This window comes from Microplitis mediator, chromosome 9, assembly GCF_029852145.1.
Source record: "Microplitis mediator isolate UGA2020A chromosome 9, iyMicMedi2.1, whole genome shotgun sequence".
In the NCBI taxonomy this organism is placed as follows: Eukaryota; Metazoa; Arthropoda; class Insecta; order Hymenoptera; family Braconidae; genus Microplitis; species Microplitis mediator.
This window is the reverse complement of record NC_079977.1, coordinates 10,758,149-10,777,364: the sequence shown is the minus strand read 5'-3', so window position 1 is coordinate 10,777,364 and position 19,216 is coordinate 10,758,149. Positions and strand designations below refer to the sequence as shown.

At 43.5% G+C, this 19,216-nt stretch overlaps 3 protein-coding genes across 3 annotated transcripts in view; all 3 read left to right on the top strand.

Annotated features, from left to right (window-relative positions):
- Positions 1-226: 226 nt before the first annotated feature.
- LOC130674146 (histidine-rich glycoprotein-like) lies at positions 227-4,476 on the top strand. Its single transcript, XM_057479413.1, has 3 exons — positions 227-443; positions 911-1,153; positions 4,466-4,476. Exons 1-3 carry the CDS (start codon positions 227-229, stop codon positions 4,474-4,476), a joined length of 471 nt encoding a protein of 156 aa, XP_057335396.1.
- Positions 4,477-4,547: 71 nt separating this feature from the next.
- Positions 4,548-11,619, top strand: LOC130674145 (histidine-rich glycoprotein-like). The gene is made up of 5 exons (XM_057479412.1): positions 4,548-4,764; positions 4,969-5,133; positions 7,446-7,688; positions 10,176-10,313; positions 11,609-11,619. Exons 1-5 carry the CDS (start codon positions 4,548-4,550, stop codon positions 11,617-11,619), a joined length of 774 nt encoding a protein of 257 aa, XP_057335395.1.
- Positions 11,620-12,251: 632 nt separating this feature from the next.
- LOC130674143 (urease accessory protein UreE-like) overlaps positions 12,252-19,216 on the top strand; it is a 131,963-nt gene continuing 124,998 nt past the window's right edge. Inside the window, exon 1 of the mRNA XM_057479411.1 lies at positions 12,252-12,362. Coding sequence (XP_057335394.1) covers positions 12,252-12,362 — 111 coding nt within the window. The remainder of the gene's footprint in view (positions 12,363-19,216) is intronic.

The window sequence follows — 19,216 nt, the reverse complement described above, 5'->3', positions numbered from 1 at the left end:
CATGGTGATCATCATGACCATGATCTGGATGACTATCATGTTCAAGATCATGTTGACCATCATGACCATGATCATGGTGACCATCAGAACAATCGTGACCATGATCATAGTGATCATCATGACTATGATCATTGTGACTATCAGGAACATCATGATCATCGTGACCATAATGATCCAGATCATGGTGATCATCATGACCATAATAAACGTCATGACCATGATCATTATGGCCATCATGACCATGATCATCGTTTACCGTCATGACCGTAATCATAGTGACCATCAAGACCATGATCATGTTGATCACCATGACCAAGATCACGGTGACCATCATGTTCACGATAATGTTGACCATCATGACCCAGATCATGGAGACCATCATGAGCGTTACCATGGTGACATTTATGCCCATGATCAAAGTGACCACCATGACCATGATCATGGTGACATTCATGACCATGATTATGTTGACCATCATGACCACTATCATGGTGACCATCACGTCGACGATTCTGTTGACAATCATGACCGTAATCATGGTGGTCATAAGGACCATGATCATGCTGATTATCATGACCATGATCATGCTGACCATCAAGACAGTAATCATGGTGACCATCAAGACTAGATCATGGTGACCATCATGTCTACGATCATGTTGACCATCATGACCGTAATCATGGTGACCGTCATGACCGTAATCATGGTGGCCATCAAGACCATGATCGTAGTGACTATCATGACCATGATCATGCTGACCATCATGGCCGTCATTATGTTGACCATCATGACCATGATCGTGGTGAACACCATGACCATGATCATGGTGCCCATCATGACCATGATTATGGTGACCATCATGACCTTGATCATGCTGACCATCATGACCGTAATCATAGTGACCATCAAGACCATGATCATGTTGATCACCATGACCAAAATCACGGTGACCATCATTTCCACGATAATGTTGACCATCATGACCCACATCATGGAGACCATCATGCGGGTCATCATGGTGACATTTATGACCATGATCAAGGTGACCACCATGACCATGATCATTTTGACATTCATGACCATGATTATATTGACCATCATGACCACTATCATGGTGACCGTCACGTCCCTGATTTTGTTGACAATCATGACCGTAATGATGGTGGTCATAAGGACCATGATCATGCTGATCATCATGACCATGATCATGTTGACCATCATGACCACGATCATGGTGACCATCAGGACCATCGTAACCAATATCATGGTGATCATTAGACCACGATCATGGTGACCACTATGACCACGATCATAGTGACCATCATGACCATTCCGACTATGATCGTGGTGACCATCATGGTCATGGTGACTATCATGACCATAATGACCATCATGGTCACGGTGACTATCATGACCATCATGATCATGGTGACTGTCATGACCATGATCATGCTGACCATCAAGACAGTAATTATGGTGACCATGAAGACTAGATCATGATGACCATCATGTCCACGATCATGTTGACCATCATGACCGTAATCATGGTGACCATCAAGACCATGATCGTGGTGATCATCACGTCCACGATCATGGTGACCATCAAGCCACAATCATGATGACTATCAAGACCATGATCATGATTATCGAGACCATGATCATGGTGACCATCAAGACCATGATCATGGTGACCATCAGGGCCATGATCATGGTGATCATCATATCTATTTTCATAGTGACCATCCCGTTCACGATCATGGTGATCATCATGACCATGATCATGGTGATCATCATGACCACTATCATGGTGACCATCATGTCCACGATTTCGTTGACAATCATGACCGTAATCATGGCGGTCATAAGGACCATGATCATGCTGATCATCATGACCATGATCATGTTGACCATCATGACCACGATCATGGTGACCATCAGGACCATCGTAACCAATATCATGGTGATCATTAGACCACGATCATGGTGACCACTATGACCACGATCATAGTGACCATCATGACCATTCCGACTATGATCGTGGTGACCATCATGGTCATGGTGACTATCATGACCATAATGACCATCATGGTCACGGTGACTATCATGACCATCATGATCATGGTGACTGTCATGACCATGATCATGCTGACCATCAAGACAGTAATTATGGTGACCATGAAGACTAGATCATGATGACCATCATGTCCACGATCATGTTGACCATCATGACCGTAATCATGGTGACCATCAAGACCATGATCGTGGTGACCATCATGTCCACGATCATGTTGACCATCATGACCATGATCATGGTGACCATCAAGCCACGATCATGATTATCAAGACCATGATCATGGTGACCATCAAGACCATGATCATGGTGACCATCAGGGCCATGATCATGGTTACCATCATGACCATGATCATAGTGATGACCATGACCATGATCTGGGTGACTATCATGTTCAAGATCATGTTGACCATCAGAACCATCGTGACCATGATCATAGTAATCATCATGACCATGATCATTGTGACCATCATGACCATGATCATGGTAACCATCATAACCATGATCATGGTGACCATCAGGGCCATGATCGTGGTGATCATCATATATATTTTCATAGTGACCATCCCGTTCACGATCATGGTGATCATCATGACCATGATCATGGTGATCATCATGACCACTATCATGGTGACCATCACGTCCACGATTTCGTTGACAATCATGACCGTAATCGTGGTGGTCATCAGGACCATGATCATGCTGATCATCATGACCATGATCATGTTGACCATTATGACCACGATCATGGTGACCATCAGGACCATCGTAACCAATATCATGGTGATCATTAGACCACGATCATGGTGACCACTATGACCACGATCATGGTGATCATCATGACCATGTTCTATTATGGTCTCTATCATGATCATTATGACGATGATCATGCCAACCATCGTGACCATCTTGACCATAATGAACATCATGACCATGATCATTGTAAACATCATGACCTTGATCATGGTGACCATCATGATCTTGATCATGCTGACCATCATGACGGTAATCATGGTGACCATCGAGACCATGATCATGGTGACCATCATGGCTATTTTTATAGTGACCATCACGTCCATGATCATGATGACCATCATGACCCAGATCATGGAGACCATCATGAGCGTCATCATGGTGACATTCATGACCATGATCATGTTGACAATCATGACTACGATCATGTTGACCATCGTGACCACGATCATGTTGACCATCGTGACCATGATCATGGTTACTATCATGACCATGATCATGGTGACCACCATGACCATGATCATGGTGCCCATCATGACCATGATTATGGTAACCATCATGACCTTGATCATGCTGACCATCATGACCGTAATCATAGTGACCATCAAGACCATGATCATGTTGATCACCATGACCAAGATCACGGTGACCATCATGTCCACGATAATGTTGACCATCATGACCCAGATCATGGAGACCATCATGAGCGTCACCATGGTGACATTGATGCCCATGATCAAGGTGACCACCATGACCATGATCATGGTGACATTCATAACCATGATTATGTTGACCATCATAACCACTATCATGGTGACCATCACGTCCACGATTCTATTGACAATCATGACCGTAATCATAGTGGTCATAAGGACCATGATCATGCTGATTATCATGACCATGATCATGCTGACCATCAAGACAGTAATCATGGTGACCATCAAGACTAGATCATGGTGACCATCATGTCTACGATCATGTTGACCATCATGACCGTAATCATGGTGACCATCAAGACCATGATCGTGGTGATCATCACGTCCACGATCATGGTGACCATCAAGCCACAATCATGATGACTATCAAGACCATGATCATGGTGACCATCAGGGCCATGATCATGGTTATCATCATGACCATGATCATAGTGATCACCATGACCATGATCTGGGTGACTATTATGTTCAAGATCATGTTGACCATCAGAACCATCATGACCATGATCATGGTGACCATCATAACCATGATCATGGTGACCATCATGACTGTCATTCTGGTAACCATCATGACCATGATCATGGTGACCATCAGAGCCATGATCATGGTGATCATCAAATCTATTTTCATAGTGACCATCACGTTCACGATCATGGTGATCATCATGATCATGATCATGGTGATTACCATGACCATGATATGGGTGACCATCATGTTTGAGATCATGTTGACCATCAGGGCCATCACGTCCACGATCATGGTGATTATCATGACCATGATCATGGTGATCATCATAACCATGATCTGGATGACTATCATGTTCAAGATCATGTTGACCATCATGACCATGATCATGGTGACCATCAGAACAATCGTGACCATGATCATAGTGATCATCATGACTATGATCATTGTGACTATCAGGAACATCATGATCATCGTGACCATAATGATCCAGATCATGGTGATCATCATGACCATAATAAACGTCATGACCATGATCATTATGGCCATCATGACCATGATCATCGTTTACCGTCATGACCGTAATCATAGTGACCATCAAGACCATGATCATGTTGATCACCATGACCAAGATCACGGTGACCATCATGTTCACGATAATGTTGACCATCATGACCCAGATCATGGAGACCATCATGAGCGTTACCATGGTGACATTTATGCCCATGATCAAAGTGACCACCATGACCATGATCATGGTGACGTTCATGACCACGATCATGTTGACCATCATGACCATGATCTTGCTGACCATCATGGCCGTCATCATGTTGACCATCATGACCATGATCGTGGTGAACACCATGACCATGATCATGGTGCCCATCATGACCATGATTATGGTGACTATCATGACCTTGATTATGCTGACCATCATGACCGTAATCATAGTGACCATCAAGACCATGATCATGTTGATCACCATGACCCAGATCATGGAGACCATCATGAGCGTCATCATGGTGACATTTATGACCGTGATCATAGTGATCACCATGACCACGATCTGGGTGACTATCATGTTCAAGATCATGTTGAATATCGGAACCATCGTGACCATGATCTTGGTAATTATCATGACCATGATCATTGTGACCATCATGACCATGATCATGGTGACCATCATGACTGTCATTCTGGTAACCATCGTGACCATGATCATGCTGACCATCATGGCCGTCATCATGTTGACCATCATGACCATGATCGTGGTGAACACCATGACCATGATCATGGTTACTATCATGACCATGATCATGGTGACCACCATGACCATGATCATGGTGCCCATCATGACCATGATTATGGTAACCATCATGACCTTGATCATGCTGACCATCATGACCGTAATCATAGTGACCATCAAGACCATGATCATGTTGATCACCATGACCAAGATCACGGTGACCATCATGTCCACGATAATGTTGACCATCATGACCCAGATCATGGAGACCATCATGAGCGTCACCATGGTGACATTGATGCCCATGATCAAGGTGACCACCATGACCATGATCATGGTGACATTCATAACCATGATTATGTTGACCATCATAACCACTATCATGGTGACCATCACGTCCACGATTCTATTGACAATCATGACCGTAATCATAGTGGTCATAAGGACCATGATCATGCTGATTATCATGACCATGATCATGCTGACCATCAAGACAGTAATCATGGTGACCATCAAGACTAGATCATGGTGACCATCATGTCTACGATCATGTTGACCATCATGACCGTAATCATGGTGACCATCAAGACCATGATCGTGGTGATCATCACGTCCACGATCATGGTGACCATCAAGCCACAATCATGATGACTATCAAGACCATGATCATGGTGACCATCAGGGCCATGATCATGGTTATCATCATGACCATGATCATAGTGATCACCATGACCATGATCTGGGTGACTATTATGTTCAAGATCATGTTGACCATCAGAACCATCGTGACCATGATCATGATAATCATCATGACCATGATCATTGTGACCATCATGACCATGATCATGGTGACCATCATAACCATGATCATTGTGACCATCATGACCATGATCATGGTGACCATCATAACCATGATCATGGTGACCATCATGACTGTCATTCTGGTAACCATCATGACCATGATCATGGTGACCATCAGAGCCATGATCATGGTGATCATCAAATCTAATTTCATAGTGACCATCACGTTCACGATCATGGTGATCATCATGATCATGATCATGGTGATTACCATGACCATGATATGGGTGACCATCATGTTTGAGATCATGTTGACCATCAGGACCATCACGTCCACGATCATGGTGATTATCATGACCATGATCATGGTGATCATCATGACCATGATCTGGATGACTATCATGTTCAAGATCATGTTGACCATCATGACCATGATCATGGTGACCATCAGAACAATCGTGACCATGATCATAGTGATCATCACGACTATGATCATTGTGACTATCAGGAACATCATGATCATCGTGACCATAATGATCCAGATCATGGTGATCATCATGACCATAATAAATGTCATGACCATGATCATAGTGATCATCATGACTATGATCATTGTGACTATCAGGAACATCATGATCATCGTGACCATAATGATCCAGATCATGGTGATCATCATGACCATAATAAATGTCATGACCATGATCATTATGGCCATCATGACCATGATCATCGTTTACCGTCATGACCGTAATCATAGTGACCATCAAGACCATGATCATGTTGATCACCATGACCTTAGATCACGGTGACCATCATGTTCACGATAATGTTGACCATCATGACCCAGATCATGGAGACCATCATGAGCGTTACCATGGTGACATTTATGCCCATGATCAAAGTGACCACCATGACCATGATCATGGTGACATTCATGACCATGATTATGTTGACCATCATGACCACTATCATGGTGACCATCACGTCCACGATTCTGTTGACAATCATGACCGTAATCATGGTGGTCATAAGGACCATGATCATGCTGATTATCATGACCATGATCATGCTGACCATCAAGACAGTAATCATGGTGACCATCAAGACTAGATCATGGTGACCATCATGTCTACGATCATGTTGACCATCATGACCGTAATCATGGTGACCATCATGACCGTAATCATGGTGGCCATCAAGACCATGATCGTAGTGACCATCATGACCATGATCATGCTGACCATCATGGCCGTCATTATGTTGACCATCATGACCATGATCGTGGTGAACACCATGACCATGATCATGGTGCCCATCATGACCATGATTATGGTGACCATCATGACCTTGATCATGCTGACCATCATGACCGTAATCATAGTGACCATCAAGACCATGATCATGTTGATCACCATGACCAAAATCACGGTGACCATCATTTCCACGATAATGTTGACCATCATGACCCACATCATGGAGACCATCATGAGGGTAATCATGGTGACATTTATGACCATGATCAAGGTGACCACCATGACCATGATCATTTTGACATTCATGACCATGATTATATTGACCATCATGACCACTATCATGGTGACCGTCACGTCCCCGATTTTGTTGACAATCATGACCGTAATGATGGTGGTCATAAGGACCATGATCATGCTGATCATCATGACCATGATCATGTTGACCATCATGACCATGATCATGGTGACCATCAGGACCATCGTAACCAATATCATGGTGATCATTAGACCTCGATCATGGTGATCATTAGACCTCGATCATGGTGACCACTATGACCACGATCATAGTGACCATCATGACCATCCCGACTATGATCGTGGTGACCATCATGGTCATGGTGACTATCATGACCATAATGACCATCATGGTCACGGTGACTATCATGACCATAATGATCATGGTGACTGTCATGACCATGATCATGCTGACCATCAAGACAGTAATTATGTTGACCATCAAGACTAGATCATGATGACCATCATGTCCACGATCATGTTGACCATCATGACCGTAATCATGGTGACCATCAAGACCATGATCGTGGTGACCATCATGTCCACGATCATGTTGACCATCATGACCATGATCATGGTGACCATCAAGCCACGATCATGATTATCAAGACCATGATCATGGTGACCATCAAGACCATGATCATGGTGACCATCAGGGCCATGATCATGGTTACCATCATGACCATGATCATAGTGATGACCATGACCATGATCTGGGTGACTATCATGTTCAAGATCATGTTGACCATCAGAACCATCGTGACCATGATCATGGTAATCATCATGACCATGATCATTGTGACCATCATGACCATGATCATGGTGACCATCATAACCATGATCATGGTGACCATCAGGGCCATGATCGTGGTGATCATCATATCTATTTTCATAGTGACCATCCCGTTCACGATCATGGTGATCATAATGACCATGATCATGGTGATCATCATGACCACTATCATGGTGACCATCACGTCCACGATTTCGTTGACAATCATGACCGTAATCGTGGTGGTCATCAGGACCATGATCATGCTGATCATCATGACCATGATCATGTTGACCATTATGACCACGATCATGGTGACCATCAGGACCATCGTAACCAATATCATGGTGATCATTAGACCACGATCATGGTGACCACTATGACCACGATCATGGTGATCATCATGACCATGTTCTATTATGGTCTCTATCATGATCATTATGACGATGATCATGCCAACCATCGTGACCATCTTGACCATAATGAACATCATGACCATGATCATTGTAAACATCATGACCTTGATCATGGTGACCATCATGATCTTGATCATGCTGACCATCATGACGGTAATCATGGTGACCATCGAGACCATGATCATGGTGACCATCATGGCTATTTTTATAGTGACCATCACGTCCATGATCATGATGACCATCATGACCTAGATCATGGAGACCATCATGAGCGTCATCATGGTGACATTCATGACCATGATCATGTTGACAATCATGACTACGATCATGTTGACCATCGTGACCACGATCATGTTGACCATCGTGACCATGATCATGCTGACCATCATGGCCGTCATCATGTTGACTATCATGACCATGATCGTGGTGAACACCATGACCATGATCATGGTTACTATCATGACCATGATCATGGTGACCACCATGACCATGATCATGGTGCCCATCATGACCATGATTATGGTAACCATCATGACCTTGATCATGCTGACAATCATGACCGTAATCATAGTGACCATCAAGACCATGATCATGTTGACCATCATGACCCAGATCATGGAGACCATCATGAGCGTCACCATGGTGACATTGATGCCCATGATCAGGGTGACCACCATGACCATGATCATGGTGACATTCATAACCATGATTATGTTGACCATCATAACCACTATCATGGTGACCATCACGTCCACGATTCTATTGACAATTATGACCGTAATCATAGTGGTCATAAGGACCATGATCATGCTGATTATCATGACCATGATCATGCTGACCATCAAGACAGTAATCATGGTGACCATCAAGACTAGATCATGGTGACCATCATGTCTACGATCATGTTGACCATCATGACCGTAATCATGGTGACCATCAAGACCATGATCGTGGTGATCATCACGTCCACGATCATGGTGACCATCAAGCCACAATCATGATGACTATCAAGACCATGATCATGGTGACCATCAGGGCCATGATCATGGTTATCATCATGACCATGATCATAGTGATCACCATGACCATGATCTGGGTGACTATTATGTTCAAGATCATGTTGAGCATCAGAACCATCGTGACCATGATCATGATAATCATCATGACCATGATCATTGTGACCATCATGACCATGATCATGGTGACCATCATAACCATGATCATGGTGACCATCATGACCGTCATTCTGGTAACCATCATGACCATGATCATGGTGACCATCAGAGCCATGATCATGGTGATCATCAAATCTATTTTCATAGTGACCATCACGTTCACGATCATGGTGATTATCATGACCATGATCTGGATGACTATCATGTTCAAGATCATGTTGACCATCATGACCATGATCATGGTGACCATCAGAAAAATCGTGACCATGATCATAGTGATCATCATGACTATGATCATTGTGACTATCAGGAACATCATGATCATCGTGACCATAATGATCCAGATCATGGTGATCATCATGACCATAATAAACGTCATGACCATGATCATTATGGCCATCATGACCATGATCATGTTTAACATCATGACCGTGATCATTGTGACCATCATGACCATGATCATGCTGACCATCATGACCGTAATCATGGTGACCATCAAGATTATGATCATGGTGACCATTATGACCCTGATCATGGAGACCGTCATGAGCGCCATAATGGTGACATCTATGACCATGATCATGGTGACCACCATGACCATGATCATGGTGACGTTCATGACCACGATCATGTTGACCATAATGACAATGATCGTGGTGAACACCATGCCCATGATAATGGTGACCATCATGACCATGATCATGGTGATCAGCATGACCAAGATCATGGTGAACATCATGTCCACGATCATGTTGACCACCATGACCATGATCATGGTGACGTTCATGACCACGATCATGTTGACCATCATGACCATGCTCATGCTGACCATCATGGCCGTCATCATGTTGACCATCATGACCATGATCATGGTAAACACAATGACCATGATCATGGTGCCCATCATGACCATGATTATGGTGACTATCATGACCTTGATCATGCTGACCATCATGACCGTAATCATAGTGACCATCAAGACCATGATCATGTTGATCACCATGACCAAGATCACGGTGACCATCATGTCCACGATAATGTTGACCATCATGACCCAGATCATGGAGACCATCATGAGCGTCATCATGGTGACATTTATGACCGTGATCATAGTGATCACCATGACCATGATCTGGGTGACTATCATGTTCAAGATCATGTTGACCATCGGAACCATCGTGACCATAATCATCATGACCATGATCATTGTGACCATCATGACCATGATCATGGTGACCATCATAACCATGATCATGGTGACCATCATGACTGTCATTCTGGTAACCATCATGACCATGATCATGGTGACCATCAGGGCCATGATCATGGTGATCATCATATCTATTTTCATAGTGACCATCACGTCCACGATCATGGTGATCATCATAATCATGATCATGGTGATTACCATGACCATGATATGGGTGACTATCATGTTCGAGATCATGTTGACCATCAGAACAATCACGTCCACGATCATGGTGATTATCATGACCATGATCATGGTGATCATCATGACCATGATCTGGATGACTATCATGTCGAAAATCATGTTGACCATCATGACCATGATCATGGTGACCATCAGAACAATCCCGACCATGATCATAGTGATCATCATGACTATGATCATTGTGACTATCAGGAACATCATGATCATGGTGACCATAATGATCCAAATCATGGTGATCATCATGACCATAATAAACCTCATGGCCATGATCATTATAGCCATCATGACCATGATCATGTTTACCATCATGACCATAATCATGGTGATCATCAAGATTATGATCATGGTGACCATTATGACTCTGATCATAGAGACCGTCATGAGCGCCATAATGGTGACATCTATGACCATGATCATGGTGACCACCATGACTATGATCATGGTGACGTTCATGGCCACGATCATGTTGACCATCATAACCATGATCATGCTGACCATCATGGCCGTCATCATGTTGACCATAATGACAATGATCGTGGTGAACACCATGACCATGATCATGGTGACCATCATGACCATGATCATGGTGATTATCATGACCAAGATCATGGTGAACATCATGTCCACGATCATGTTGACCACCATGACCATGATCATGCTGACCATCATGGCCGTCATTATGTTGACCATCATGACCATGATCGTGGTGAACACAATGACCATGATCATGGTGCCCATCATGACCATGATTATGGTAACCATAATGACCTTGATCATGCTGACCATCATGACCGTAATCATAGTGACCATCAAGACCATGATCATGTTGATCACCATGACCAAGATCACGGTGACCATCATGTCCACGATAATGTTGACCATCATGACCCAGATCATGGAGACCATCATGAGCGTCACCATGGTGACATTTATGCCCATGATCAAGGTAACCACCATGACCATGATCATGGTGACATTCATGACCATGATTATGTTAACCATCATGACCACAATCATGGTGACCATTACGTTCACGATTCTGTTGACAATCATGACCGTAATCACAGTGGTCATAAGGACCATGATCATGCTGATTATCATGACCATAATCATGCTGAACATCAAGACAGTAATCATAGTGACCATCAAGACTAGATCATGGTGACCATCATGTCTACGATCATGTTGACCATCATGACCGTAATCATGGTGACCATCAAGACCATGATCGTAGTGATCATCACGTCCACGATCATGTTGACCATCATGACCATGATCATGGTGACCATCAAGCCACAATCATGATGACTATCAAGACCATGATCATGGTGACCATCAGGGCCATGATCATGGTTATCATCATGACAATGATCATAGTGATCACCATGACCATGATCTGGGTGACTATCATGTTCAAGATCATGTTGACCATCAGAACCATCGTGACCATGATCATGGTAATCATCATGACCATGATCATTGTGACCATCATGACCATGATCATGGTGACCATCATAACCATGATCATGGTGACCATAATGACCGTCATTCTGGTAACCATCATGACCATGATCATGGTGACCATCAGGGCCATGATCATGGTGATCATCATATCTATTTTCATAGTGACCATCACGTCCACGATCATGGTGATCATCATGATCATGATCATGGTGATTACCATGACTATGATATGGGTGACTATCATGTTCGAGATCATGTTGACCATCAGGACAATCACGTCCACGATCATGGTGATTATCATGACCATGATCATCGTGACCATAATGATCCAGATCATGGTGATCATCATGACCATAATAAACGTCATGACCATGATCATTATGGCCATCGTGACCATGATCATGTTTAACATCATGACCGTGATCACTGTGACCATCATGACCATGATCATGCTGACCACCATGACCATAATCATGGTGACCATCAAGATTATGATCATGGTGACCATTATGACCCTGATCATGGAGACCGTCATGAGCGCCATAATGGTGACATCTATGACCATGATCATGGTGACCACCATGACCATGATCAGGGTGACGTTCATGACCACGATCATGTTGACCATTATGACCATGATCATGCTGACCATCATGGCCGTCATCATGTTGACCATAATGACAATGATCGTGGTGAACACCATGACCATGATAATGGTGACCATCATGACCATGATCATGGTGATCATCATGACCAAGATCATGGTGAACATCATGTCCACGATCATGTTGACCACCATGACCATGCTCATGGTAACGTTCATGACCACGATCATGTTGACCATCATGACCATGCTCATGCTGACCATCATGGCCGTCATCATGTCGACCATCATGACCATGATCATGGTAAACACAATGACCATGATCATGGTGCCCATCATGACCATGATTATGGTAACCATCATGACCTTGATCATGCTGACCATCATGACCGTAATCATAGTGACCATCAAGACCATGATCATGTTGATCACCATGACCAAAATCACGGTGACTATCATGTCCACGATAATGTTGACCATCATGACCCAGATCATGGAGACCATCATGAGCGTCACCATGGTGACATTTATGCCCATGATCAAGGTGACCACTATGACCATGATCATGGTGACATTCATGACCATGATTATGTTGACCATCATGACCACTATCATGGTGACCATCACGTCCACGATTCTGTTGACAATCATGACCGTAATCATGGTGGTCATAAGGACCATGATCATGCTGATTATCATGAACATGATCATGCTGACCATCAAGACAGTAATCATAGTGACCATCAAGACTAGATCATGGTGACCATCATGTCTACGATCATGTTGACCATTATGACCATAATCATGGTGACCATCAAGACCATGATCGTAGTGACCATCATGACCATGATCATGCTGACCGTCATGGCCGTCATTATGTTGACCATCATGACCATGGTCGTGGTGAACACCACGACCATGATCATGGTGCCCATCATGACCATGATTATGGTGACCATCATGACCTTGATCATGCTGACCATCATGACCGTAATCATAGTGACCATCAAGACCATGATCATGTTGATCACCATGACCAAGATCATGGTGACCATCATTTCCACGATTATGTTGACCATCATGACCCACATCATGAAGACCATCATGAGGGTCATCATGGTGACATTTATGACCATGATCAAGGTGACCACCATGACCATGATCATTGTGACATTCATGACCATGATTATATTGACCATCATGACCACTATCATAGTGACCATCACGTCCACGATTTTGTTGACAATCATGACCGTAATCATGGTGGTCATAAGGACCATGATCATGCTGATCATCATGACCATGATCATGTTGACCATCATGACCATGATCATGGTGACCATCAGGACCATCGTAACCAATATCATGGTGATTATTAGACCTCGATCATGGTGACCACTATGACCACGATCATAGTGACCATCATGACCATCCCGACTATGATCGTGGTGACCATCATGGTCATGGTGACTATCATGACCATAATGACCATCATGGTCACGGTGACTATCATGACCATCATGATCATGGTGACTGTCATGACCATGATCATGCTGACCATCAAGACAGTAATCATGGTGACCATCAAGACTAGATCATGATGACCATCATGTCCACGATCATGTTGACCATCATGACCGTAATCATGGTGACCATCAAGACCATGATCGTGGTGACCATCATGTCCATGATCATGGTGACCATCAAGCCACGATCATGATGACTATCAAGACCATGATCATGGTGACCATCAGGGCCATGATCATGGTTATCATCATGACCATGATGATAGTGATGACCATGACCATGATCTAAGTGACTATCATGTTCAAGATCATGTTGGACATCAGAACCATCGTGACCATGATCATGGTAATCATCATGACCATGATCATTGTGACCATCATGACCACGATCATGGTGACCATCATGACCATGATCATGGTGACCATCAGGGCCATGATCATGGTGATCATCATATCTATTTTCATAGTGACCATCCGGTTCACGATCATGGTGATCATCATGACCATGATCATGGTGATCATCATGACCACTATCATGGTGACCATCACGTCCACGATTTCGTTGACAATCATGACCGTAATCATGGTGGTCATAAGGACCATGATCATGCTGATCATCATGACCATGATCATGTTGACCATCATGACCACGATCATGGTGACCATCAGGACCATCGTAACCAATATCATGGTGATCATTAGACCATGATCATGGTGACCACTATGACCACGATCATAGTGACCATCATGACCATCCCGACTATGATCGTGGTGACCATCATGGTCATGGTGACTATCATGACCATAATGACCATCATGGTCACGGTGACTATCATGACCATCATGATCATGGTGACTGTCATGACCATGATCATGCTGACCATCAAGACAGTAATCATGGTGACCATCAAGACTAGATCATGATGACCATCATGTCCACGATCATGTTGACCATCATGACCGTAATCATGGTGACCATCAAGACCATGATCGTGGTGACCATCATGTCCACGATCATGTTGACCATCATGACCATGATCATGGTGACCATCAAGCCACGATCATGATGACTATCAAGACCATGATCATGGTGACCATCAGGGCCATGATCATGGTTATCATCATGACCATGATCATAGTGATGACCATGACCATGATCTAAGTGACTATCATGTTCAAGATCATGTTGGACATCAGAACCATCGTGACCATGATCATGGTAATCATCATGACCATGATCATTGTGACCATCATGACCACGATCATGGTGACCATCATGACCATGATCATGGTGACCATCAGGGCCATGATCATGGTGATCATCATATCTATTTTCATAGTGACCATCCCGTTCACGATCATGGTGATCATCATGACCATGATCATGGTGATCATCATGACCACTATCATGGTGACCATCACGTCCACGATTTCGTTGACAATCATGACCGTAATCATGGTGGTCATAAGGACCATGATCATGCTGATCATCATGACCATGATCATGTTGACCATCATGACCACGATCATGGTGACCATCAGGACCATCGTAACCAATATCATGGTGATCATTAGACCATGATCATGGTGACCACTATGACCACGATCATAGTGACCATCATGACCATCCCGACTATGATCGTGGTGACCATCATGGTCATGTCGACTATCATGACCATCATGATCACGGTGACTATCATGACCATCGTGATCATGGTGAATGTCATGACCATGATCATGCTGACCATCAAGACAGTAATCATGGTGACCATCAAGACCATGATCGTGGTGAACACAATGACCATGATCATGGTGCCCATCATGACCATGATTATGGTAACCATAATGACCTTGATCATGCTGACCATCATGACCGTAATCATAGTGACCAACAAGACCATGATCATGTTGATCACCATGACCAAGATCACGGTGACCATCATGTCCACGATAATGTTGACCATCATGACCCAGATCATGGAGACCATCATGAGCGTCACCATGGTGACATTTATGCCCATGATCAAGGTAACCACCATGACCATGATCATGGTGACATTCATGACCATGATTATGTTGACCATCATGACCACAATCATGGTGACCATTACGTTCACGATTCTGTTGACAATCATGACCGTAATCACAGTGGTCATAAGGACCATGATCATGCTGATTATCATGACCATAATCATGCTGAACATCAAGACAGTAATCATAGTGACCATCAAGACTAGATCATGGTGACCATCATGTCTACGATCATGTTGACCATCATGACCGTAATCATGGTGACCATCAAGACCATGATCGTAGTGATCATCACGTCCACGATCATGTTGACCATCATGACCATGATCATGGTGACCATCAAGCCACAATCATGATGACTATCAAGACCATGATCATGGTGACCATCAGGGCCATGATCATGGTTATCATCATGACAATGATCATAGTGATCACCATGACCATGATTTGGGTGACTATCATGTTCAAGATCATGTTGACCATCAGAACCATCGTGACCATGATCATGGTAATCATCATGACCATGATCATTGTGACCATCATGACCATGATCATGGTGACCATCATAACCATGATCATGGTGACCATAATGACCGTCATTCTGGTAACCATCATGACCATGATCATGGTGACCATCAGGGCCATGATCATGGTGATCATCATATCTATTTTCATAGTGACCATCACGTCCACGATCATGGTGATCATCATGATCATGATCATGGTGATTACCATGACCATGATATGGGTGACTATCATGTTCGAGATCATGTTGACCATCAGGACAATCACGTCCACGATCATGGTGATTATCATGACCATGATCATCGTGACCATAATGATCCAGATCATGGTGATCATCATGACCATAATAAACGTCATGACCATGATCATTATGGCCATCGTGACCATGATCATGTTTAACATCATGACCGTGATCACTGTGACCATCATGACCATGATCATGCTGACCACCATGACCATAATCATGGTGACCATCAAGATTATGATCATGGTGACCATTATGACCCTGATCATGGAGACCGTCATGAGCGCCATAATGGTGACATCTATGACCATGATCATGGTGACCACCATGACCATGATCAGGGTGACGTTCATGACCACGATCATGTTGACCATTATGACCATGATCATGCTGACCATCATGGCCGTCATCATGTTGACCATAATGACAATGATCGTGGTGAACACCATGACCATGATAATGGTGACCATCATGACCATGATCATGGTGATCATCATGACCAAGATCATGGTGAACATCATGTCCACGATCATGTTGACCACCATGACCATGATCATGGTAACGTTCATGACCACGATCATGTTGACCATCATGACCATGCTCATGCTGACCATCATGGCCGTCATCATGTCGACCATCATGACCATGATCATGGTAAACACAATGACCATGATCATGGTGCCCATCATGACCATGATTATGGTAACCATCATGACCTTGATCATGCTGACCATCATGACCGTAATCATAGTGACCATCAAGACCATGATCATGTTGATCACCATGACCAAAATCACGGTGACTATCATGTCCACGATAATGTTGACCATCATGACCCAGATCATGGAGACCATCATGAGCGTCACCATGGTGACATTTATGCCCATGATCAAGGTGACCACTATGACCATGATCATGGTGACATTCATGACCATGATTATGTTGACCATCATGACCACTATCATGGTGACCATCACGTCCACGATTCTGTTGACAATCATGACCGTAATCATGGTGGTCATAAGGACCATGATCATGCTGATTATCATGACCATGATCATGCTGACCATCAAGACAGTAATCATAGTGACCATCAAGACTAGATCATGGTGACCATCATGTCTACGATCATGTTGACCATTATGACCATAATCATGGTGACCATCAAGACCATGATCGTAGTGACCATCATGACCATGATCATGCTGACCGTCATGGCCGTCATTATGTTGACCATCATGACCATGGTCGTGGTGAACACCACGACCATGATCATGGTGCCCATCATGACCATGATTATGGTGACCATCATGACCTTGATCATGCTGACCATCATGACCGTAATCATAGTGACCATCAAGACCATGATCATGTTGATCACCATGACCAAAATCACGGTGACTATC